The following is a 20,283-nucleotide window of genomic DNA, read 5'->3' on the forward strand; positions in this document are numbered from 1 at the left end:
CGCCGCGGGGCGGGTCCCTTCTGCCGCGGCGCCTCTATGGTGGCGCCGGGTCCTTCTGCCCCGCCGTCTCTATGGTGGCGGCCCCGCCATGTTGCTGCCGCCCCGCCGCCTCCTCCCGCCCCGCCGTGCCGCCGCCACCGCCGCCGGGCCCGCCCGCCGCCTCCTGCTCTCCACGCCCATTTTCTACGCTAACGGGCCGCCGCACATCGGGCACCTCTACTCCGCCTTGTTGGCCGACGCCCTGCACCGTTACCACGGGCTCCGCGGGGCCCCGGGCCGCCTCTCCACGGGTGAGCGCGGCGCCCGCACCCTGGGCCCGGGGCTGCCCCCGCGGCTGCCCGAGCCACCCGCCTCCCCTGGCTCGCCCCCGGGCCCCTGTGTCCCCTCGGGGCTGGGGGGCGGCCCCGCGCCCCCTCCTCGCCGCCCCCGCAGCCCCGCGGTCCTCTCTGCCGTTTCAGGGACGGACGAGCACGGGCTGAAGATCCAGCAGGCCGCGGCCGCGGCGGGGACGTCGCCCCCGGAGCTCTGCGAGAGGGTCTCGGGGCTCTTCCGCCAGGCCTTGACCCGGGCCGCCGTCTCCTTCACCGACTTCACCCGCACCAGCCAGCCCCGCCACCAGCGCGCCGTGCGGCACTTCTGGGGGGCCCTGCGGGACGGCGGGGCGCTCTACAAGGGCTCGTACGAGGGCTGGTACTGCACCCCCGAGGAGTGCTTCGTGCCCGAGAGCCAGCTGGCCGAGCGCAGGGACGCCCGGGGCCGCCCCTGCAGGGTCTCGCTGGAGAGCGGCCACCAGGTACCGGGACCGGCCCGGGGGGGGCTCAGCGGGCTGGCTTTGGGGTGTTCCTTGCTCCCCATCGCCTGCTGTGAGCCACACCCGCCCGGGTGTCACAGGGTGACCCCTCTGCGTGGCCGGGCAGGGCTCAGCGGCCAGGCCCCGGGGCAGATGGGGACCCCGGATTCAAGGGTTCGGCTGCTGCCGGGACCCCCGGGCCCGGACACAGCGCTTTGAAGTGGCAGTGAAAGAGCTGAGCTGTGCAGCAGGATGAGGGTGTTCCTAACCGAGGTGTCAGCTGGGTGTCTGGGCTTTCAGGCCGGTTTTGTGAGGTGGTTCGTTTGGCCTCTGGATGCTTCTCACCCATCCTGTTACCTGGGTCTTGGCCCTACATAAAACCCGTAACAGCACCAGCCTGTGGTGGGGCCTGGTGGCTGAACCCTGGTGCAGCCAGGAGCCTGGTGCCTGCCCCGGGGCCTCTCCTTTTCTGGAAGGGGTCAGGGATCTGTGATTTCATCCAGCAGTTGCAGATGATCACACTTCAGAGCTAAACATCTTGACCTGGCTGTAGATCTCCTGGGAGTCTTTGCACAAACCATATCTACCCACGAATATTTAATTGATTTAGCTACATGTGTAATTTACTGACTCTGGAGGTGCAGGGGGAGTGCTGGCAGTGCTCTAACAAACAGTTAGCAGTTCAGATGCTCTAATGCTTAAACTGGGGGAAGAGAGGAACATAGTGCCTAGAAGGGAGGCAGAGGCAGGCACTAGGGCGTGTCAGAGGCACCAATTAATGATGTCGTCTTTTATTTATTTCCTACTGCAAAGCTACGTTTTTAAGAGGGTGTATTCACGTCTCCCTGTTTCTGGCAGGTGGAAATGTTTTCCTTCCCTGGGGGTATGAGCATCTTTCCAGACAAAGTGTGGAGCCATCCCAGGTCCTCACGGGTGGCCCTGAGGAGCCTGAGGAGGGGAGGATCCCACCCCCTGACAGAGATACCAGGAGCTTCTCAGGCCTGGGGAACACACCCAGAGGTGGAAGGAGCTGCTGACAACTGTGGGCCATGATTCTTTTCTCTCCCTCCTTCCCAGGTGCACTGGACCAAAGAGGAGAATTACATGTTCAGGCTCTCGGCCTTCCGGGAGCCGCTGCGGGCCTGGCTGCGGGACAACCCCCGCGCCGTGTCCCCGGAGCCTTTCTACCAGCGCGTGCTCCGCTGGCTGGACGAGGAGCTGCCGGACCTGTCGGTCTCCCGGGAGAGCAGCCGGCTGCCGTGGGGCATCCCCGTCCCCGGGGACCCCACGCAGACCGTGTACGTGTGGGTGGACGCCCTGGTGAACTACCTGAGCGCGGTGGGCTACCCTGAGGCCCACGGGCAGTGGTGGCCCTGGGCCCACCACGTGGTGGGCAAGGACATCCTCAGGTTCCACGCTGTCTACTGGCCGGCGCTGCTGATGGCGGCCGGGCTGGCTCCCCCCGAGCGGATCCTGGTGCATTCCCACTGGACTGTCCACGGGCAGAAGATGTCCAAGAGCCTGGGCAACGTGGTGGAGCCCGGGGCCTGCATGGGGCGGTTCTCGGTGGACGGGTTCCGGTACTTCCTGCTGCGGCAGGGCGTGCCCGAGCGCGACTGCGACTTCTACCACCAGAAGGTGGTGAAGCTCCTGAACTCCGAGCTGGCAGATGCGCTTGGGGGGCTCCTCAACCGGTCCACAGCCCCCAGCATCAACCCCAGCAACACCTACCCGCGCTTCTCCGAGGCTTGCTTTCCAAAGGTCTTGGACTGCAGGGAGACAAAAGGTGCAGGGAGGGCTTCTGCAGAGGACTATGAGTTCCTGGCATCCGTGGCTTCTCTGCCTCTGCGGGTGGCTACTTGTTTTGAAAGCTTCCAGATCTACAAGGCTTTGGAGTGTATCTCCCTCTGCGTAAGGCAGACCAACAGCTTCTTCCAGAGGCACAGGCCTTGGAAACTCGACCGGCAGGACCCCACAGAGCAGCTCTGGCTAGACACCATTATCCACGTCACCCTGGAGTCCCTGCGTGTCTGCGGGACCCTCCTGCAGCCTGTCATCCCCCACACTGCCCACAGGCTGCTCTCCAGGCTGGCTGTGCAGCCCCAAGAGAGAGGGCTTTTGGGTCTGACGTTCCTGCCACGCTACCATGGGAATCCCTGTCCCTTTGAAGGGAGGCAGCTTGGAGAGGACACCGGCCTCTTGTTTCACAGACTGGAGAAATCAGACCAGCATCAGACAGGAACCAAGAAGCTCTAGTCTCTGACAAGCAGCTGCTGTGAATAAAAGCCTCTGGGAGCTCCCAGGAAGTGTTGTCTTTGTTACAAGCATGTTCCTCCATCCCCTGGTGGTGTGGAGAACTGGGCAGAGTGAGGCTGTGCTGTCCTGCCCAGTGACAGGGACAGGGCTCTGCCCGGCACGGGATGCAGAGACACGTGGGCACGTTGGTGTGTCAGCTGGGGAGGCTTCACCCCTGGAGGAACACCTGAGAGCTGAGGTGGTGGCAGCACGAACTGGAGCTGCAGCCTAGGCCTTGGGTATTGCTGCTTTTTTTCCCTGATGTGACAGAAAGTGGCTGAAGCAAATACTTACCCGCTTAAAACAGGGAACTCTTGCTGTGCAGTCTCTAGGCTCCAGCAGAGAGCCCTCCTGTCTTCCCTCCTGGCCCCTTTTCCTTCTCTTCTGATGTGAGGAGCAGGTCGGGTGCTCTGCTGAGGACATCTCATCCATGATTGTGGCAGCCAGTCTGCCCAGCAGCTTCTTCCAGGGACAGCAGCTCCCCAGCCTGCTTGCCTGCTGCAGGAGTTCCTCCTCGGGCTGAACCTCCAGGAGGATCAAACCACCCCTGAGGAGAGGAAGGGTCTTCCTGGGGGCCTCCTCCGGGTGGTCCGGCGAGGGCAGTTCTGCTGCAGGTGTTTGGCCAGGCCAGAGGTCGCAGGGGGTGGTCAAAGGTGGTTTCCTGGCATCTCTGAGATGTGGTCCACGTGGATCTGCTGGGTCTGGGAGCTGAGCTTCCTTTGTGAGCATCAGACCAGTGGTGTCTCTGACAGGGGGTCCCTTGGGTGGGGGCTCTGTCAGTGGGACAGGACGGACCCTGCTCAGCTGCATGACCCGCAGGTGCGACCAGAACTGGGAGCGGGGGTCACGTCCCAGTCCCCTGAGTCGGCTCCCTGAGGCCTTTCCACCCGTTTCCTGCTTTGTCGCTGTCATTTCAGAACCGGGCGGCGGGACACCGGTGTTCCGGGGCAGTTGTCCCCCCGCTGGGGGCTCCCGGCACATCCATCTGGCCGCTGCCTCCTCCGGTTCCCCGCCGCGGGGCCCGGCGGGGCCGGCAGGGGGCGCTGCGCCGGGCGGGGCGGGGCCGGTGCCGCAGCCGGTGGCCGTGCCTGCCGGTGCCAGAGCCCGGGCCTGCCGGTGCCGCAGCCGGTGCCGCAGCCGGTGGCCGTGCCTGCCGGTGCCGGAGCCCGGGCCTGCCGGTGCCGCAGCCGGTGCCGGTGCCCGTGCCTGCCGGTGCCGCAGCCGGTGCCGCAGCCGGTGGCCGTGCCTGCCGGTGCCGGAGCCCGGGCCTGCCGGTGCCGCAGCCGGTGCCGGTGCCCGGGCCTGCTGGTGCCGCAGCCGGAGCCCGGGCCGGTGCCGCAGCCGGTGCGCGGCGAGGCCCCATGAGCCGGTGAGGCGATGGCGGCGGGCGGAGGGGGCGGGCGGCCGCCGGGCCCCGAGGCCTCCCTGGAGCCCTACGTGCAGACCCGCATCTTCAAGATCATCGTGATCGGGGACTCCAACGTGGGCAAGACCTGCCTGACCTTCCGCTTCTGCGGGGGCACCTTCCCCGACAAGACCGAGGCCACCATCGGCGTGGACTTCCGCGAGAAGACGGTGGAGATCGAGGGGGAGCGCATCAAGGTGGGCCACGGCACCCCCCGCCCCGCGCGGCACCCAGGGCCTCCCGGGGCTGTCCTGCCAGCCCGGCTCCAGCGGGAAGAGTCCTTGTCCCCAGAACCCGGCACTGCTGCGGTGTCACCATCGCTGCTTTGCTTGGGCCTGCAGGGTAGCCGGGCTGGGAGGCTGCTGTGCTGCCCCGCACGCTCCTGGAGCTCAGGGTGGGCTCCAGCCGGGCCCTGGGCAGCAGCAGGGCCGGGGAAGAGCCCTGTGCCCCCCGGGTGTGGGGGGCGGGCGGTGGGCCTGGGGCTGCTCCTGGGGAAGGCGGCCGAGGGGGCATTGCAGGAGGGCTGGAACAGGATGGATTTGCTGTAGGAAGGGCAGGGTGAGAACTGTCAGAAAGGCAGCAGCCCGAGCCCGAGGAGCTCTGGCTGATGGGCCGGAGCAGAGCCGTGGCTCGGGGCCTGCCCGGCGGGGTCTGGATCAGCTGGCTGCAGGGGGGCAAGTACTGCTGCTGTGCTGGCAGGGATCAGACCTGGAGGGACTCACCACAGTGACACCAGAGCTGCGGGTGGTGGGTAAGAACTTTAGCTGTGCTTTTAAACTGCCCACAGACATTTTTCTCTCCCCACGAAGAGGGCAGGTGCTCATTTCCCCTGCCTTGCCCGGCTCCACCCCAGGCCACGCAGCCGCGGGGAGTGGGCTGGCACCAAGGCTGCCTCCCTGCCAGGGGCTGAGAAACATCCAGGCCTCCCACCTTTGGGTGTTAGTTGTGCTCCAGCAGGCAGGAGTGGGAGGCAGAGCAGCAAATGGGCCTTTTCCTGGCATCACACATCCAAGAGGGGAGGTGAAAGGTGGGAGAGGGATCTTCCCACTCCTGCTCTGCCCAGAGGGAACAGCCTGGGAGAAAGTGGCAGGGAAAGGAATGAGCAGCAGCTCTTCCTTGCCAGCATTTTTTCAGTCTGAAGACTCAAGGGCAGGCACTGCCTCGGTGTGGTACAGGGCAGTTTGGATTAACCCCAGACACTTGTTTGGAAATTGCCAGCTGCAGGCTTCAAGATGTTACCTACAAAGGCCATGAGAACTCAGAGTCACAGGCTAACAGCAGCGTGTGGGCTGGAAGGGACCTCTGGAGCTCTTCTGCACCAGCCCCAAAGCTGAAGCAGGACAACCCTGAGCCAGTTGCCCAGGACCACAGCCAAATGGCTTTTGAGTATGTCCAAGGTTGGAGACTTCCCAGCTGGATGGTCCACAGTGTGCCTGGTGCCTGGAATTGTTCTTTCCCAGGGGCAGGACTGGTGCTTCTCTTTGTTGAACTTCATAAGGTTCCTGTCAGGGCATTTCTCCTTCAAAGTCTTGAAAGTGAATGGAAGTGGTGACGTGATCTCTCTTACTAGATGAGCTGGGCTTGCTTGGTGGAATTGCACAAGCACCTGCACTGGCCTTTACAGCCTTGGACACTGCCAGCATAGGTGCAAAGTGTGACTCATTCATCCATCCATCATCCATCCATCATCCATCCATCCATCCATCCATCCATCCATCCATCCATCCATCCAGGTTTGTCTCATAAGGGATCTCTCCTCCCTGCAGGGCTGGCCTGGCCTGTGTCCTGCAGCCCCGCAGGGATCTCCCGTGTCTCCCTGCAGGGAGTCCAGCACAGCAGCCAGGCAGCCCCTCCCCAGCAGCCCCTGGCTGCTCCCCCAGCCGTGTGCTCTGCTCTGCTCCCCAGGTGCAGGTGTGGGACACAGCAGGCCAGGAGAGGTTCCGGAAGAGCATGGTGGAGCACTACTACCGCAACGTGCACGCCGTCGTCTTCGTGTACGACGTGACCAAGATGACCTCCTTCACCAACCTCAAGATGTGGATCGAGGAGTGCAACGGGCACGCCGTGCCCCCCCTTGTCCCCAGGGTGCTGGTGGGGAACAAGTGTGACTTGAAAGACCTGATCCAAGTGCCATCCAGCATGGCCCTGAAGTTCGCCGACGCTCACAACATGCTGTTGTTTGAGACCTCGGCCAAGGACCCTCAGGAGAGCCAGAACGTGGATGCCATTTTCATGTGCCTGGCCTGCCGGCTGAAGGCGCAGCGCTCGCTGCTCTGCCGGGACCTGGAGGGGCGGCCGGGCCAGCCGCGCCCGGAGCCCGCGCACGGCGCCGGCGGGAGGACCTGCCCGTGCTGAGCGGGACCCGCCGCGGCCACAGCCCCACAATAAAGTGTCTGCCGCCCCCTCAGCTCTGCCTCTTGCTTTGCGCGGCCCGGCCCGGCCCGGCTCGGCTCGGCTCGGCTCGGCTCGGCTGGGCTGCGCTCGGCTGCGCTCGGCTCGGCTGGGCCCGGCCCGGCCCGGCTGCGCTCGGCTCGGCTCGGCTCGGCTCGGCTCGGCCCGGCCCGGCTGCGCTCGGCTCGGCTCGGCTCGGTTCGGCCCGGCCCGGCTGCGCTCGGCTCGGCTCGGCTCGGCCCGGCCCGGCTGCGCTCGGCTCGGCTCGGCTCGGCTCGGCTCGGCTGCGCCGCGCTCGGCTGGTCGGGGCTGCGCGCGGGGCGGGCGCGCGGGCGCAGTGCGCGCCGCCGCCATCATGAAGTAGGTGTGCGGGGCGCGGGGTGCGGGGCGCGGGGTGCGGGGCGCGGGGTGCGGGGCGCGGGGTGCGGGGCGCGGGGTGCGGGGCAGGTCCTGCCGCTCCCGCCCCGGCGCTGACGCTGCCCTCGCCCGCAGCCCCCTGACCAAGGTGAAGCTGATCAACGAGCTGAACGCGCGGGAGGCGGAGCTGGGCGTGCAGGAGGCGGTGTCGTGGCACGCGGAGTACAAGGACAGCGCCTGGATCTTCATCGGTACGAGGCGCCCGGAGGGGGCGGCGGGGCCGGGCGGGGCCGCAGCGCCCGCAGCGCCCGCTCCTTCTCTCCCTCTCCCCGCAGGCGGGCTGCCCTACGAGCTGACGGAGGGCGATGTCATTTGCGTGTTCTCGCAGTAAGTGCCGCAGCCCCCGCAGCCCCCGCAGCCCCCGCAGCCCCCGCAGACGCAGCCCCCGCAGCCCCCCGGGCGCTGCCGCGGGTGCTCAGAGCGTGTTCCAGGTACGGGGAGGTCGTCAACATCAACCTGGTGCGGGACAAGAAGACCGGGAAGTCCAAAGGCTTCTGCTTCCTGTGCTATGAGGACCAGCGGAGCACCGTGCTGGCTGTTGACAACTTCAACGGGATCAAGGTGAGGGGGTGGCCGGGGACGCGGCCCTGCCTGTCCCAGCTCCCGGGGGGCCCCGGCAGCGCGGGGGTCTGGGCAGTGCCCTGGCTCACGTTGTGGCTCCTCTCCTAGATCAAGGGAAGGACCATCCGGGTGGACCACGTGGCCAACTACCGGCCCCCCAAGGACTCCGATGACCTAGACGATGTCACCAAAGCCCTCCACGAAAAGGGCTGTGGGGTTAAAACGCCACCTCATACCTCGTCTGAGTCCCAGTCAGAAGATGAGGATGTGCCTGTAAAAAAGCAGAAAGGTGAGATGTGTTCCTGGCCCCCAGCTGGAAGCCTGGGCAGGGCCCTTTGCTCGGGGGGACACCACGGATGGGGGTGCTTTGGGGAACAGCATGAGTGCCTGGGCTTGGGTCTGTGCCCTCCTGAGGGGTGTCTGAGCCCCTGGCTTCAGCCTTGTCCGTGAGCATCCTCCCCTGCCTCCAAAGGGATGGGTCTTGCAGGCAATTCCAGCACTTGTCCTGGGTCACTGCAGGGGGGGAGCTGGGAAGGCTGAGGAAAAGCATCTGAACATCTGGGCACCACTTCATCTGAACATCTGGCTGCTGCTGCTGTGGCAGTGCAGCACTGCAGGTGGATGGAATGACTGTTACGTGGCTGATAAATTGATTAGAACATAAACCCCGCGGATCTAGATGAGATTCCATTGCTGGAAGCTGGTGCCACAGCCAGGTTTGGACTGGGTGGCCTTTAAAGGTCCCTTCTAACCTAAACCGTTCCACGGAAGTAGATGTAAAAATGCAGCAGAAGTGAAACCATCCGAGTGCCTGAACACCTCCTGTTCCCTGCGGAGGCAGCAGGGCTTGTGGCTCCACGACCTCCAGAAGAAAACAGAAGGATGTAGAGCACATCCCAAGGGAGCAGAGGGGCCAGGCACGGGACCAGGCGGGATTGGAAGGCCAGCGTGGTGTGGGGCAGAGCAGGCGGGCTGGAGTGATCCTCTGGGACTGTCCATCCCAGAAGATGGATCTTCTCTTCCAGATCAGGAGAGGAGCAGGGAGGAGTGGCCCAAGGGCTCGCAGGCTGTGAGGAGAGCACCGCCCCCCGAGGAGGAGCCACCCAGGGTCAGGATCAAGAAGGAGAAGGAGGACCCCGGGTACGAGCGCTACGCCAGCGGGAGCCACCCGCCCGGGAAGGGCTCCGAGAGGAAGCCTGGGAGCAGGACACAGTGGGAAGAGGAGGAGCGGAGGCACCAGAGGCCGTCGGAGAGGAGAGGGGAAAAGAGAAGCCAGGAGCAGAGGGCACACAGCAGTTGGTGGGAGGAGAGGGAGAAGCGGGAGGAGGGCAGCAGGAGGGGCGAGGGGCACAGCAGCCGGCGGGAAGAGGGTCCCGAGGGAGGCAGATCCCGGGAGCGCGGGGCCAGGGAGCCCCATTCCCGGCACGGGGAGCGGGGCTCTGCCCGGGGCTCCAGCCACCACTGAGCCTTGGACTTCCTGGGATGCTGTGGTGTGGGAGGGTGGCTGGTCTGCTCTCTCTCCCCAAAATCCCAGCGGGGTGCCCCCCTCTCCTGCTGCAGGGAGGGACTGGGGGGTGTCCTGTCACCTCAGGAGCTGGATTTGGGTCCGGAGCCCCCGGTGCCTCTCCTGGCTGCGTGATGGACCCCAGCACTGCCTGGCTGCGTCAGGGGCACGTGCTGTGTGTTTTGGTTTAAATAAAACCGTGTTTGTACTAAAAGTGACCCGTGAAGCAGAAGTTTCCATCTGGGAACGGGACCGGGCTGCATTTGTCTTCCCAAGGGAACCCCAACCTCACCGGTGGGGGATGGGGGGCGTGGGGAGGGGGGTCTGCATCGAGCCACAAAAAATAACAACTCCTGACTGGATGTGTGATGGTTCCAGGTTCTCCTCTAGCTTCCCCAGCTCAGGAGTGGGGGCCCTGGGGGTGCTGTACCCCCCATAGAGGGGCGCGGGGGGAGGTACCCCCGGTATGGGGGCCCTGGGGATGCTGTACCCCCTCGGGGGGCAGAGGCGGGCTTCACCCCGCAGCAGCGGGGACGGGCCCTGAGGGCTGGGCAGGAGCGCGTTTGCGGGGGCCGGGGGGACCGCGGGGGGGCGGGTCCCGGTGCGGCGGGGCCGCCAGGGGGCGCTGTCCCCGCCCCGCCCGCCCCCGCGCTTCCGGTGCGCCCCGGTGCGCCCGCCCCGCCCCGCCCCGCCCCGCCATGCCATGTCCGCGCTGAACTGGAAACCCTTCGTCTACGGCGGGCTCGCCTCCATCGTGGCCGAGTTCGGTGAGGGGGTGTCGGGGGGCAGCGGGGGGGCCGCGCGGGGCCGCGCGGGGCGCTGAGGGCCGCTCTCCCCGCAGGCACCTTCCCCGTGGACCTGACCAAGACGCGGCTGCAGGTGCAGGGCCAGAGCGGCGATGCGCGGTTCCGCGAGGTGCGGTACCGCGGCATGTTCCACGCGCTGTTCCGCATCTGCCGGGAGGAGGGCGGCCGCGCCCTCTACTCGGGGTAAGCGGGGGGGGCGGGACCCCCGGGCACCGCGCTCCGCCCGCACCGGCCCCGCTCCGCGTGTCCCCATCCCTGCCCGCCCGCCCCAGGCCCCCCACTGCCCCCCGGGCCCCCTCCCCAGCTCCCCCTCCCCGCACGCCCTGCCAGGCACCGCAGCCGCCCCCCCGCAGAGCCGAGGGCCGGGGAGCGGCTGCCGCTGCATCCCGCAGGCTCCCGGTGTTCCCGAGGGGGGGAGCTGGGCCTGGGGGGCACAGCCCGGGCCCGGGGGTGCTGCGGGCAATCCGGGGGGCTGCGGGCAATCCCGGGGCCTGCAGCCGCCTGGTTTTCCCCCCTCAGGATCGCCCCGGCGCTGCTGAGACAGGCGTCCTACGGCACCATCAAGATCGGGATCTACCAGAGCCTGAAGCGGCTCTTTGTGGATCGCATGGAAGGTCGGTGTCACGCCGGCCCCGCGCCCTGGGGCTTTGCTCATCCCCTCTCGGCCCTCCCCGGCTGCAGGTCCCCACAGAAGCCCCGTCCTGCTGGGTGGGCTTGTGCAGCAGCAGCGAGGACAGGGCTGGGCGCAGACGTGGCTCTCGCTGTGCTCGGCACTGCCTGCAGCCCCCGGCGGCCCCCCCAGCCAACAAACCAGCCCCGCTGCCCCCCGCTCATCCCTCCTTTTGGATGAGTCTCAGGGAAGACCCCGTGTCCCAGCCGTGCAGTGGTGCGTGGGTTGAAGCCCTCCACAGTGAGTGTCTCCTCTGAGCCCTTTGGGAGTTGTGCTGCCCAGCCTGTTGGCTTTGGCTCTGCCAGTGCTACCTCTGGTGACAAGGGCCTGCCGAGGGTCCCCACGGCTCCTGCCCCGGGAGCAGCAGCAGGGCCTGCAGGGGCACCGTGACCTGCACGTGTGGTTTGGAACCCTGCTGTGGCACGAGGGAATATCCTTCTCCTGCCATTCCGAGCTGGAAAGCCAGGAGGGCAGTGTGGGCTGGCCAGCGGGAAGACTGGGGCCAGAGCTCCTTCCCAGGCTTTTCCTTCCCAGGCTGCTCCTCCCCGGGAGCAGCCTCCCCACGTGGGTCCTGCCCTCGTGCACCAGCCCCACGTCCCGTTGCAGCGTTTCCAGCCCTGAGTTTTGCCATCTGAATGTTTGTCTCCCTACAGGCCTGGGGCAGCCAGTGGCCTGGTGTCCTCGGGGAAGTGCTGTGGTCAGTACCAGCCAAGGGCTGTGCCTTTTCCCAACGTAACCATCACCCTAATTCCGAGCCTGGAAGCCTTGGGTTGATCCCCCTGCCTCCCAGAACTAATTGCATCTAACAGTTCTCTGCCTGGGTTGCCTGTTCTCTGTCTTCTTGAGGTGGCTGCGTGTTCTGAGCACGGCCCAGCTGGGGCTCCAGATCAAAACCAATGGGTGTCACGTTGCCTTGAGCAGCACTGGGTTGTCTCTCTCTCTCTCTCTCTCTTGGCTTCTCTCCATCATGAGAAATGCACCACTGGACACTGAAATCTCAGATAATCGTTCAAAATTGTCTCATATCACAGCCCTTCCCCTCGTCTGATCAGCTGGGCTGGCCAGCAAGACCCGTGTCTCTCTGAGGGCACCTTGCTGAGTGCTTCAGCTGCTGCTTTGGGTCCCCAGAAGCCATGGGGACAGCTCTGCTGTGAGCTGAGGGCAGCTGGCACCTCTGTGGGGACAGCCTTGCCCTGGGGTTTGACCTGAGCTGCTCTGCCCTACCCAGAGCCTGTGTGACCCCTGCACCACCTCTGACTCTGCTCTTGGTTGCAGATGAAACGTTGCTCATCAATGTCATCTGTGGCGTGGTCTCGGGGGTGATCTCCTCTGCACTTGCCAACCCCACAGACGTGCTGAAGGTAAGATGTGTGTGTGACCAGTGTCCTGCCTGTGACAGGGCATCACCAGAGCCCGGTGGGGACAGCCTGCTCCCCTCCCTTCCCTGCTGTGGCATTTGCTGGGGTCTCTGCTGTGAGCAGAGAGAGCCTGGAGAAATGTCCCATGCTTCTCCCTGAGTAGATCAACCTTCTCAGAGGGGAAAAGCCTTGCCCATCGCTGCTCTGGCTTGGCTGGGTTTTTCCCTCTGAGTTTTGCCCTCTGCTTCCACCCCTCTGCTGTCCCTGCCCCTTGCCTGCCATCACCATTTGCTGTGGCGTTCTCAGGGTGTCTGCTCTGAGTTCCTCTGTTGTTCTCTCTCTCACTGCTGAGCTGGTGTCTCTGCCCTCTTGGGTGGGCACGAAGGTCATCCCCTTGACTCTGCCCTCCCTTGCAGATCCGCATGCAGGCTCAGGGCAGTCTGTTCCAGGGTGGGATGATCGGCAGCTTCATCGACATCTACCAGCAGGAGGGCACCCGAGGCCTCTGGAGGGTGAGCACCAGCTGCTGGAGGGAGGCAGGGAGCTGCCCTGCTCACAGGGTGGGGCAAGGAGGACACGAGGTGGGCTGTCAGCAAAGACCCCCAAGAGGACCCCAGGGTGATGCTGCTCTGGCTGCAGTCCCAGGGCAGCAGTGTGTGACCGATGCTTGTGCTCTGCAGGGTGTTGTCCCAACAGCTCAAAGAGCTGCCATCGTGGTGGGGGTCGAGCTGCCAGTCTATGACATCACCAAGAAGCACTTAATTGTGTCAGGCCTGATGGGGGACACCATCTTTGCCCACTTCGTGTGAGTATTTGCTGCAGCTGCTGCACTCACCAGGCTTGGCAGGGGGTGTGAAGCGGAGGAGCAAGGTGGGATTTGGGGTGAGACCTGTCCGTAGAGCTCTGGAGCTGTAGAGAACAGGCTCTGTACTTCTCTGCTGTGTGGCCTGGAGCAGCTCAGAGTGACCAGCCGGTATTCCCAGAGAGATTCCCTGGAGAAGGAGCCTGGCAGAAATCCTGTGGGGATGTGGAATGTCAGCTTGATTTCAGCTGCTGCCCAGAAATGCTGTTGCCCCGTGTCTGTGCCTGGTGTGGCCAAGGCAGGAGCTGGGCTGTGTGGCTCCCTGCACCAGAAGGGGCTGCTCCCATCCTCACCCTTATCCATACGGACACTCGGAGCTTGGAGCCATTGCTGGAAGAGCTGGGTGAGATGAACAGGGACTTGCAAAGCTGACAGGACCCTGAGGACGCTGGCCAAGTCAGCCTGCTCTGAGCAGGGGCTGGGTTACACACCTCCCCAAGTTGTTTTTCACTTGCATGTCCCTGTTCTCATGGCACACGGTAGCTGGAGGTGCTGTGGGGCTTCTGTTGGGTTTTTCCTGCTGGGGCTGAAGGTGACAAGCACTTCACCATGCGTGGAGGGAGGAGGCTGGCAGCTGCATGCTCCCTCTTCTGCCTTTGGTCTTCCTCCCTCCTCTGCCCTGAAGAACTGTTGGCTCTGGGGAGGAGGATGTGCTCTGCCCAGAGGCTGCCAGCAGGCCTGTCACCTGGGCAGCACTGGAGTTGCTGGCTGCCCCTCTGGGGACCCACTGGGGGGCTCTGAGCAGGGCCATGGGTTGCCCTTGCCCTGGCTCTCTGGGCTCCGAGTGGTTCCTGCCTGGGTGGGGACAGGTCACTGAGCTCTTTGTTAGGTGCCTTTCATGTGATCCAGTGTGAGATACTCTCTCGTGCTTGTGTCAGGGTGTGTCTGAGCCAGAATGTCCATGCTCAGAGCTGTTCCTCTCCCGCTTGGCTGTCTGACTAGTTCCAGTTTCACCTGTGGGCTGGCGGGGGCCGTCGCCTCCAACCCCGTGGACGTGGTGCGGACGCGGATGATGAACCAGCGGGCGATCGTGGGCAGCACCGAGCTCTACAAGGGTACTCTGGATGGCCTGGTGAAGGTAAGGGGCTGGGAGAGGGGCAGGTCCCTGCCCCAGGGAGCCAGAGTCCAGCACCCACACCACTGGTGGCGCAGATTCCACAGTGACAGGATGTGGTGCTCAGGGAGTGTTTCAAAGCAGAGGAGGGCCCAGTCGCTGTCCCGAAGTTGCCATCAGCTTGAGTGTCCTCCCAACCTTCTGGGACCAAACTCTGTCACTGGTGCAGCTTGATTAGGGTCATATGCTGTGACACTTCACATAAGGGAGCTGCACCTCTGGCCTGCGTTACTGCAGCTGCAGTGGAGGCCCCTTGTCCCACACGTGGTCTTAGGGAGGCGGCAGAGCAGGGACCTGCTGTGTCTCAGTGGATCTGTCTCTTCTCTCCTCCCAGACGTGGAAGAGCGAGGGCTTCTTTGCCCTCTATAAAGGTTTCTGGCCCAACTGGCTTCGGCTTGGTCCCTGGAACATCATCGTATCCTTCAGTGTGCTGGGGGTCCTTCCTGGGCATGGGTGGGTGGGGGAACTGAGCTGTGAAGGTCGGAGCAGGCACCCTCTAGGGTGCTTGGCCTGAGTTCCTGGAGGTGCTGCCATTCCTGGTTCAGCTGCTGTGTCCAAGGATGATGAAGGGACTGGAACACCTGTCCAGGCTGAGAGACCTGGGGCTGTTTAGTCTAGAGGAGAGAACACTGAGAGTCTTAAAGAAGTCTGGGGCTAGAGCCCCCTCCCTTTCTCAGTGGTCTAGGTGAGCCTGGGCCAGTTTGCTCCTAGGGCAGCCTCTTCCCTCTCCCAGTCGCCCTGCAGCTCTCCTCCCAGCACAGACCAGTTGGTGCTGCTTGGAAGAGGGGCTGTGGGGCTGCCCTGCCTGGCCGTGCTGCCCTCCCTGCTGGATCAGCCCAGTTCCTTGACGTTCCCTCCAGTTTTTTATCACGTACGAGCAGCTGAAGCGCCTGCCCTTCTGACCGCAGCCCCCGCAGCTCTGCTGCTCCCGCCCCTCATCTGCCCCCGTCCCTGTGTTGGTACCTGTGGGTCTGGGCTCTCCTCCTCCCCCAAATGCATGGTCCCTGCAGCACGGGGTCTGGAGCCTGTGGGGAGCCTGCTGGCAGGTGCTGCCTGGCTTGTTTTGCCCCGTGGAGGCGAGTGTTCTCGGTGTACAAGTGTCTGGGCCTGCAGCCATATCTTCTGTGAAGATCCATGCATCCCAGTGGCCTTCTGGTGCAGCTGTGTTTGTGCTGTGTGTTCTGCCGTGCCCGGGGAAGGGGCTGGGGGTGCTGCCGTGTCTTCTTGCAGAGCTGTAACCTCATTAAATTATTTATTGACTGGATGGCTTGGGTTTGTGTCAGTGCAGATTTACTGCGGGGATGTTCCAGAGCAGATGGTGGGTCTGCCCTTGGAGAGAACAGAAAGTGTATTTTCAGCACACGATATATATGTATATGTATCCCTTTTTTCCCAAATACGTACATACAAAAGCAAACATTAGGAGTAATTACAGTAGAAATGTTGATTTGTTCAAGTTGAATTGTCAGCGTTGGAAAATGATGGTGTTGCAGTCTTAGCTCAGTTTTGCAAAACCTCAGTCTTCACCTTATGCTTGGGTTATTTGTGCTCATATTGCTGTATAAACAAGGTGATGTGATTTAAAGCTGAACCCAGATGTCCCACTGTTGTCAAGTGTGGCTCTAACGTGGCTGTGCTAAGCAGAGCATAAAGTGAAGTGCTCTGGTCATCCTCTTCTGTTTGTTTTTTCTATGTGTGCATGGCTGCAAAAAGCAAACGGCTTATGTGTTCCTGCTCCCTTCTGGGGTGGCTTTAGTATGGGGGAAGGTCCCCAGTGACACAGGGCAGGGTGTCCTCCCTGGGAGTGCTGAGATCTTCTGTGCAAACCAGGTATGTTCAGCCAGATCCAGCCAGACAGAGGAGAGGGAATGGTTTGCTGTGGTTTTGCAAAGGCAGAGCTGCCTTGTGCCAGCTGCCTGCGTGAGGAAAGTGACTCTGACCAGCTCTTGGACCTAAATCATGCCCTGAACAGAGAGAGACACTGCTGCAGGGCCAGGGCTCAGCAGGCTGGGAGGGTCGTTTTCAGAGTTAAATTGTACTTAGGAGCTGCTACAAACAGGGAGAGTGGATAGAAGGGGGAGAAGGTTTATGTGCCTCCCCTGACTTCACTCTTGAAGAGGATTTCTAAATATTACAAAGTAGATAAATAGTGATGGATGAATAGGAGTCTCTGTGGGGGATGTATTTTAACTGCAGTTCATCACCACCTTCAGGTTTTCCTTGGTGTTTCTGTCACTGTCATTCTGGGGCTGTTCCTTCTGCACAGTTCCATGGGATGCTGCTGTTCAGTTCTGGGCTGATCTTCTGACAGCTTCTCGTGGTCCTGCCCACGCTCTGCAGCTGCTGGGGGGAGCTCCTCCCTCCCTGTCCTGGGGAGCCACCCCAGCACCGTGGCCAGGAAAGGGCAAGATGTGCTCACGGGGAGGCAGCAACTCCTGGTTGTGTTGGTGCTTTCTCTCCACCCATCCTGCTGCTTCTCTGACCTCCCCTCCATCTCATGCTGTGGGGCCCATCAGGACTAAAACTCCCCAGATGTCTTCCTGAGTCTTACACCAGAGTAGGTGTAAGGGTGTGAGGCCATGGAGCCCTTCCCACTAGCCATGCAGACCCAGGCTGTTCCCAAGGGGCTTCCCTGATCCACAGCCCCATCCGTGGTGGCCACGATCCATGTATCTGCTGCACCTTCCCTCCCCACCACCTGCCAGGTCCTGCCCTGGCCCCGCTCTCAGCCTCCCCCATCTACCTGTGCTCCTCGGGTTACTGTTTGACAGAGGGAAGCTGGAATCTGCCCCGTTTCCTGGCAGCTCAGATTTTTCCAGCTCAGGAGGCAGGAGAGGTGGCTCCTGGCACTTTGTGCAGAGGGCTGGAGCAGCCATGGGCACAGCTGGAGAGGGTCACCCACCCCATGGGAGTGAGGGCTGTGGCGGGGGATTTGCAGGAGTCTGTGGCACACAGGGATGCAGGGCTTTGGTTCTGGGAATTTTGGTGTCACGAGTTACTATTAATACAGTAAATACACTGATTAGTAAAGCAAGTGTGTGAATGTGGGATTTTTTCTTTTTCTTAGTGTTAGTGGCAAATGTGCGTGTGTGTATATTTCATTCCAAGTGTTATGGTGCAGCTCACGAAGCTGCTCCCAGGAGTGAGGTCAGTCCGTGACAGTGAAGTCTCCCATTGGAGATGATCCACGTCACAGCCTGGAGTCAGGCAGGTGTGTCCAGAGGGAAGTTCACACAGGGAGCTCCTGGAGGGGCTCATCCTGGGGAGGCAGCCAGGTACTTTTAAAGGGATCCAAAAGTGGGCAGAGGACACCGGCTCCTGGGGCAGCTGCTGCTTGCTTAGGAGGCCCCTCTGGAGGTTCTGGCAGTTCCTTTGTTTCATGGAGGGCTTTCTGGGCTCCCAGCTGCCCTGACCAAGGGTGTTTCAGTCTCCCACCTGCCCCTGCCATGGATGTGCCAAGTTCTCGGGCTGGCAGACGCTTTCTCCAGCTGTTACTTTAGCAGACATCTCTTGCAGTCCTTTTTCCCCCTGATAACCAGGTCTGTGCCTCGAGAAGGGACCTGTGTTCCTCGGTGCCTGCAGGAAGAGGCTGCCCCAGGTCTGGCAGGAGCCCCACGAGCTGTTCCCTGGCACGTGGGAACTCTCTCTGCTTGTTCCCCGTTGGCAGCAGCCGTGGCAGAGCGGGGTGCTGGCTGTGCTGGGTGCGTGCCTGGGGATGTCCACCACCCCTTCTGCCATCGTGGCAGCTTCCTGCCCAGGCACTCGCTGCTCACCCCCCTGCTCCAGGGTTGTCTGGAAACGTGGCTGGAGGGGAGGGACCTCCTTGGGCACAGGGAGTGCTGCAGTCCCTCCCGGCTCCACAGGCTCTGCTCCCAGCCTGCGCCACACTGCTCACCCAGGGCCTTTGCTGACCCCCCGTTGCCGGGGCTGTGCCCACCGCCCGCTGCCCAGCTGGACCTGCTGAGAAGCCCCAGGTGAGAGATGCCCGAGGATCATGTTGGGGATGTGCTGTCCTGGGGCTGTGCCCTGCAGGAGCCAGCCGTGGCTAGCCCAGCCCTGGGAGCCGTCCTGGCTGTGCTGGCCTCGCTCATCATCGCCGCCAACGTGCTGGTGGCCATCACTCTGCTCTGCCTCATCCACAAGAGCGGCTCCAAGGGCCTCTACTTTGTCCTGAACCTTGCCGTGGCAGACACCATGGTTGGCTTCACAGTTGTGGGTCTGGTCGTGGATGAGTTTTCCCAGCCCTTTTATCCTCCCCAGATCTTCTGCGTCCTGAGAATGGCTTTTGTCACCTCCTCTTCAGCTGCCTCTGTCCTGTCCCTGATCCTGGTGGCGTGTGACAGGCACCTGGCCATCAGGAGACCTTTCCACTACGTCCAGCTGGTGACAGGCCTGTGGGTCGGGGTGCGCCTGGTGGGGCTCTGGCTGGTTGCTGCCCTCATCGGCTTCCTCCCAGTCCTGGCCCCAGCCTTCCAGAGGGACATTCCCCAGGGGAAGAAGTGCTCCTTCTTTGCCGTCTTCCACCCTGCCTACATGCTCACCGTCTTCTGCGCCGGCTTCTTCCCAGCCCTCTGTCTCTTCATCTATCTCTACTGTGACATGCTGAAGATCGCCTCGCTGCACGCGCAGCACATCCGGGGGGTGGGGCTGGCGGGGGGCTGCCCCCCAGCCCGCGCCCTCAAGGCCATGCGCACCGTGGCCGTGCTCGTCGGCTGCTTCACGCTGTCCTGGCTGCCCTTCTTCATCGGCAGCGTGGTGCAGACCGTCTGCCTGGAGTGCTTCCCCTACAGAGTCATCGAGAGCTACCTCTGGCTGCTGGGGCTCGGCAACTCCCTCCTCAACCCGCTGCTCTACTCCTACTGGCAGAAGGACGTGCGGGAGCAGCTCTCCCAGCTGGCTGCGGGCGTCAAGAGGAGAGTCCTCCTCCTCCTGCTGGGGAGCGGGCGCCGTTTCCCGGGCAGAGACACCAAACCTCTCCCCACCGTGTCCTGCCTGCGGCTCCAGGACTGACACGGCAAGGAGCAGCTGTCACCAGCTTTCCAGCTCATCTCCTGCGTCCTCATCGTGAGCTCGGGGCCCGGAGGGGATCACAGACGGAGCGGGACCCATCCGGATGCTAATTCCCAGCCATCAGCCTGGCCCAATTCCAGCCTGCTCCGCACCAGCCCCCGCCACCCGGAACCTCACGTCCGTGGCACCCGACAGGTTCTGCGTGGGGGGCTCAGCAGAGCCGCAGCCGGCGCAGCCCTCTGTCTCCAGGCTCAGCGCTCCCTCCGCAGGGTGCGGTTCCCATCCCTGCCCGGCTTCCCCTGCCCAGCCCCGGGATCTGCCGCCTCCCGGCTCCAGCTGCAGCCCGGGCCGCTCCCAAACCCTCCCCGGGGGCGGCGGGGTCTGTGCCCACCCCCGGCAGAGGCGAGGGCTGCAGCTCTGAGCCCCCCGCCGGGCACCGGGGACACCGAGGGGCTGCTCCCGGTGTTCCCTGGCAGCTGCGGGGTGGGCAGCGGAGCGGGGGCTGCGCTGGCGCTGTTCGGCCTGGGCTGTAAAGCGAGTTAATGAGTAACCGGCGGCAGCTGAGCTGTGCCACCCGAGCGGCGGGAACCGCGGCCTCGGAGCCAGGGAAAAACCCGCGCAGGAGGGATGCTGCCTCCCACCGCGGCTGGGTTTGGGACTGAGAGGGTCCCTGGACACGGGGTCATCCCACGGGAGCAGCCAGCCCCGCTGCACGGTGGCACTGCCAGGCTGCTGACCCTGCCAGAGGCTGTGATGGCATTTAATTGCTGCTTGTGAAAACGTCTGTTCAATCCATGTAGCAAGAAAATTTCCCTTGAGAGGGCTTTTAGCTAAGAACGTACCCTAATCTGACACAGAGGTTGCTGGGCACAAAGCAGCAGCTGTTTCCACCTCTGCCATTTGCCCACTGGTGGACATGAAGGCTCGAGGCTGCATCCAGCACCTGCCCTGGTCCTGAGGCCTTCCCCATCCTAGAGGAAGAGGCAAAAGTAAAAGTGCCTTTCAAAAACAACAAAACAAAGCAAACAGGCTCTCTGTGGCATTCACCTCTACCTGGGAAAGGCCTGAGACTAAATAGCACAGGGCAGATGCTGTTCCCA

At 63.3% G+C, this 20,283-nt stretch overlaps 5 protein-coding genes across 8 annotated transcripts; all 5 read left to right on the plus strand.

Moving 5' to 3' along the window:
• The first annotated feature begins 4 nt into the window (after window positions 1–4).
• Window positions 5–3,096, plus strand: MARS2 (methionyl-tRNA synthetase 2, mitochondrial). The gene is made up of 3 exons (XM_051630190.1): window positions 5–290; window positions 459–793; window positions 1,868–3,096. The coding sequence occupies exons 1-3, from the start codon at window positions 89–91 to the stop codon at window positions 3,044–3,046; spliced, it is 1,716 nt and encodes a 571-aa protein (XP_051486150.1). The 5' UTR covers window positions 5–88; the 3' UTR covers window positions 3,047–3,096.
• A 1,095-nt stretch (window positions 3,097–4,191) lies between these two features.
• Window positions 4,192–6,897, plus strand: RAB33A (RAB33A, member RAS oncogene family). Its single transcript, XM_051630219.1, has 2 exons — window positions 4,192–4,687; window positions 6,396–6,897. The coding sequence occupies exons 1-2, from the start codon at window positions 4,463–4,465 to the stop codon at window positions 6,843–6,845; spliced, it is 675 nt and encodes a 224-aa protein (XP_051486179.1). The 5' UTR covers window positions 4,192–4,462; the 3' UTR covers window positions 6,846–6,897.
• Window positions 6,898–7,209: 312 nt separating this feature from the next.
• On the plus strand, window positions 7,210–9,577 carry RBMX2 (RNA binding motif protein X-linked 2; the record flags this gene model as incomplete). The annotated part of the gene is made up of 6 exons (XM_051630568.1): window positions 7,210–7,241; window positions 7,374–7,489; window positions 7,574–7,625; window positions 7,730–7,859; window positions 7,968–8,148; window positions 8,885–9,577. Coding segments are annotated over 6 exons (951 nt in total), but the record flags the coding sequence as incomplete, so codon positions are not given.
• A 471-nt stretch (window positions 9,578–10,048) lies between these two features.
• On the plus strand, window positions 10,049–15,437 carry SLC25A14 (solute carrier family 25 member 14). Of its 4 annotated transcripts, none has more exons than XM_051630220.1 (10): window positions 10,050–10,125; window positions 10,205–10,352; window positions 10,689–10,783; window positions 11,493–11,536; window positions 12,115–12,200; window positions 12,614–12,709; window positions 12,878–13,002; window positions 14,002–14,137; window positions 14,508–14,588; window positions 15,034–15,437. In XM_051630220.1, exons 1-10 carry the CDS (start codon window positions 10,067–10,069, stop codon window positions 15,073–15,075), a joined length of 912 nt encoding a protein of 303 aa, XP_051486180.1. In that variant the 5' UTR covers window positions 10,050–10,066; the 3' UTR covers window positions 15,076–15,437. The 4 variants fall into 4 exon arrangements, with proteins under 4 accessions (XP_051486181.1, XP_051486180.1, XP_051486184.1 ...); XM_051630222.1 differs by having other exon boundaries at window positions 10,051–10,130; window positions 10,205–10,278; XM_051630221.1 differs by lacking the exon at window positions 11,493–11,536 and having other exon boundaries at window positions 10,049–10,130.
• A 2,717-nt stretch (window positions 15,438–18,154) lies between these two features.
• GPR119 (G protein-coupled receptor 119) lies at window positions 18,155–19,602 on the plus strand. The gene has a single exon (XM_051630569.1). The coding sequence runs from the start codon at window positions 18,155–18,157 to the stop codon at window positions 19,181–19,183; it is 1,029 nt and encodes a 342-aa protein (XP_051486529.1). The 3' UTR covers window positions 19,184–19,602.
• Window positions 19,603–20,283: the final 681 nt, after the last annotated feature.

This window comes from Apus apus, chromosome 12 (assembly GCF_020740795.1).
Source record: "Apus apus isolate bApuApu2 chromosome 12, bApuApu2.pri.cur, whole genome shotgun sequence".
Classification (NCBI taxonomy): domain Eukaryota; kingdom Metazoa; phylum Chordata; class Aves; order Apodiformes; family Apodidae; genus Apus; species Apus apus.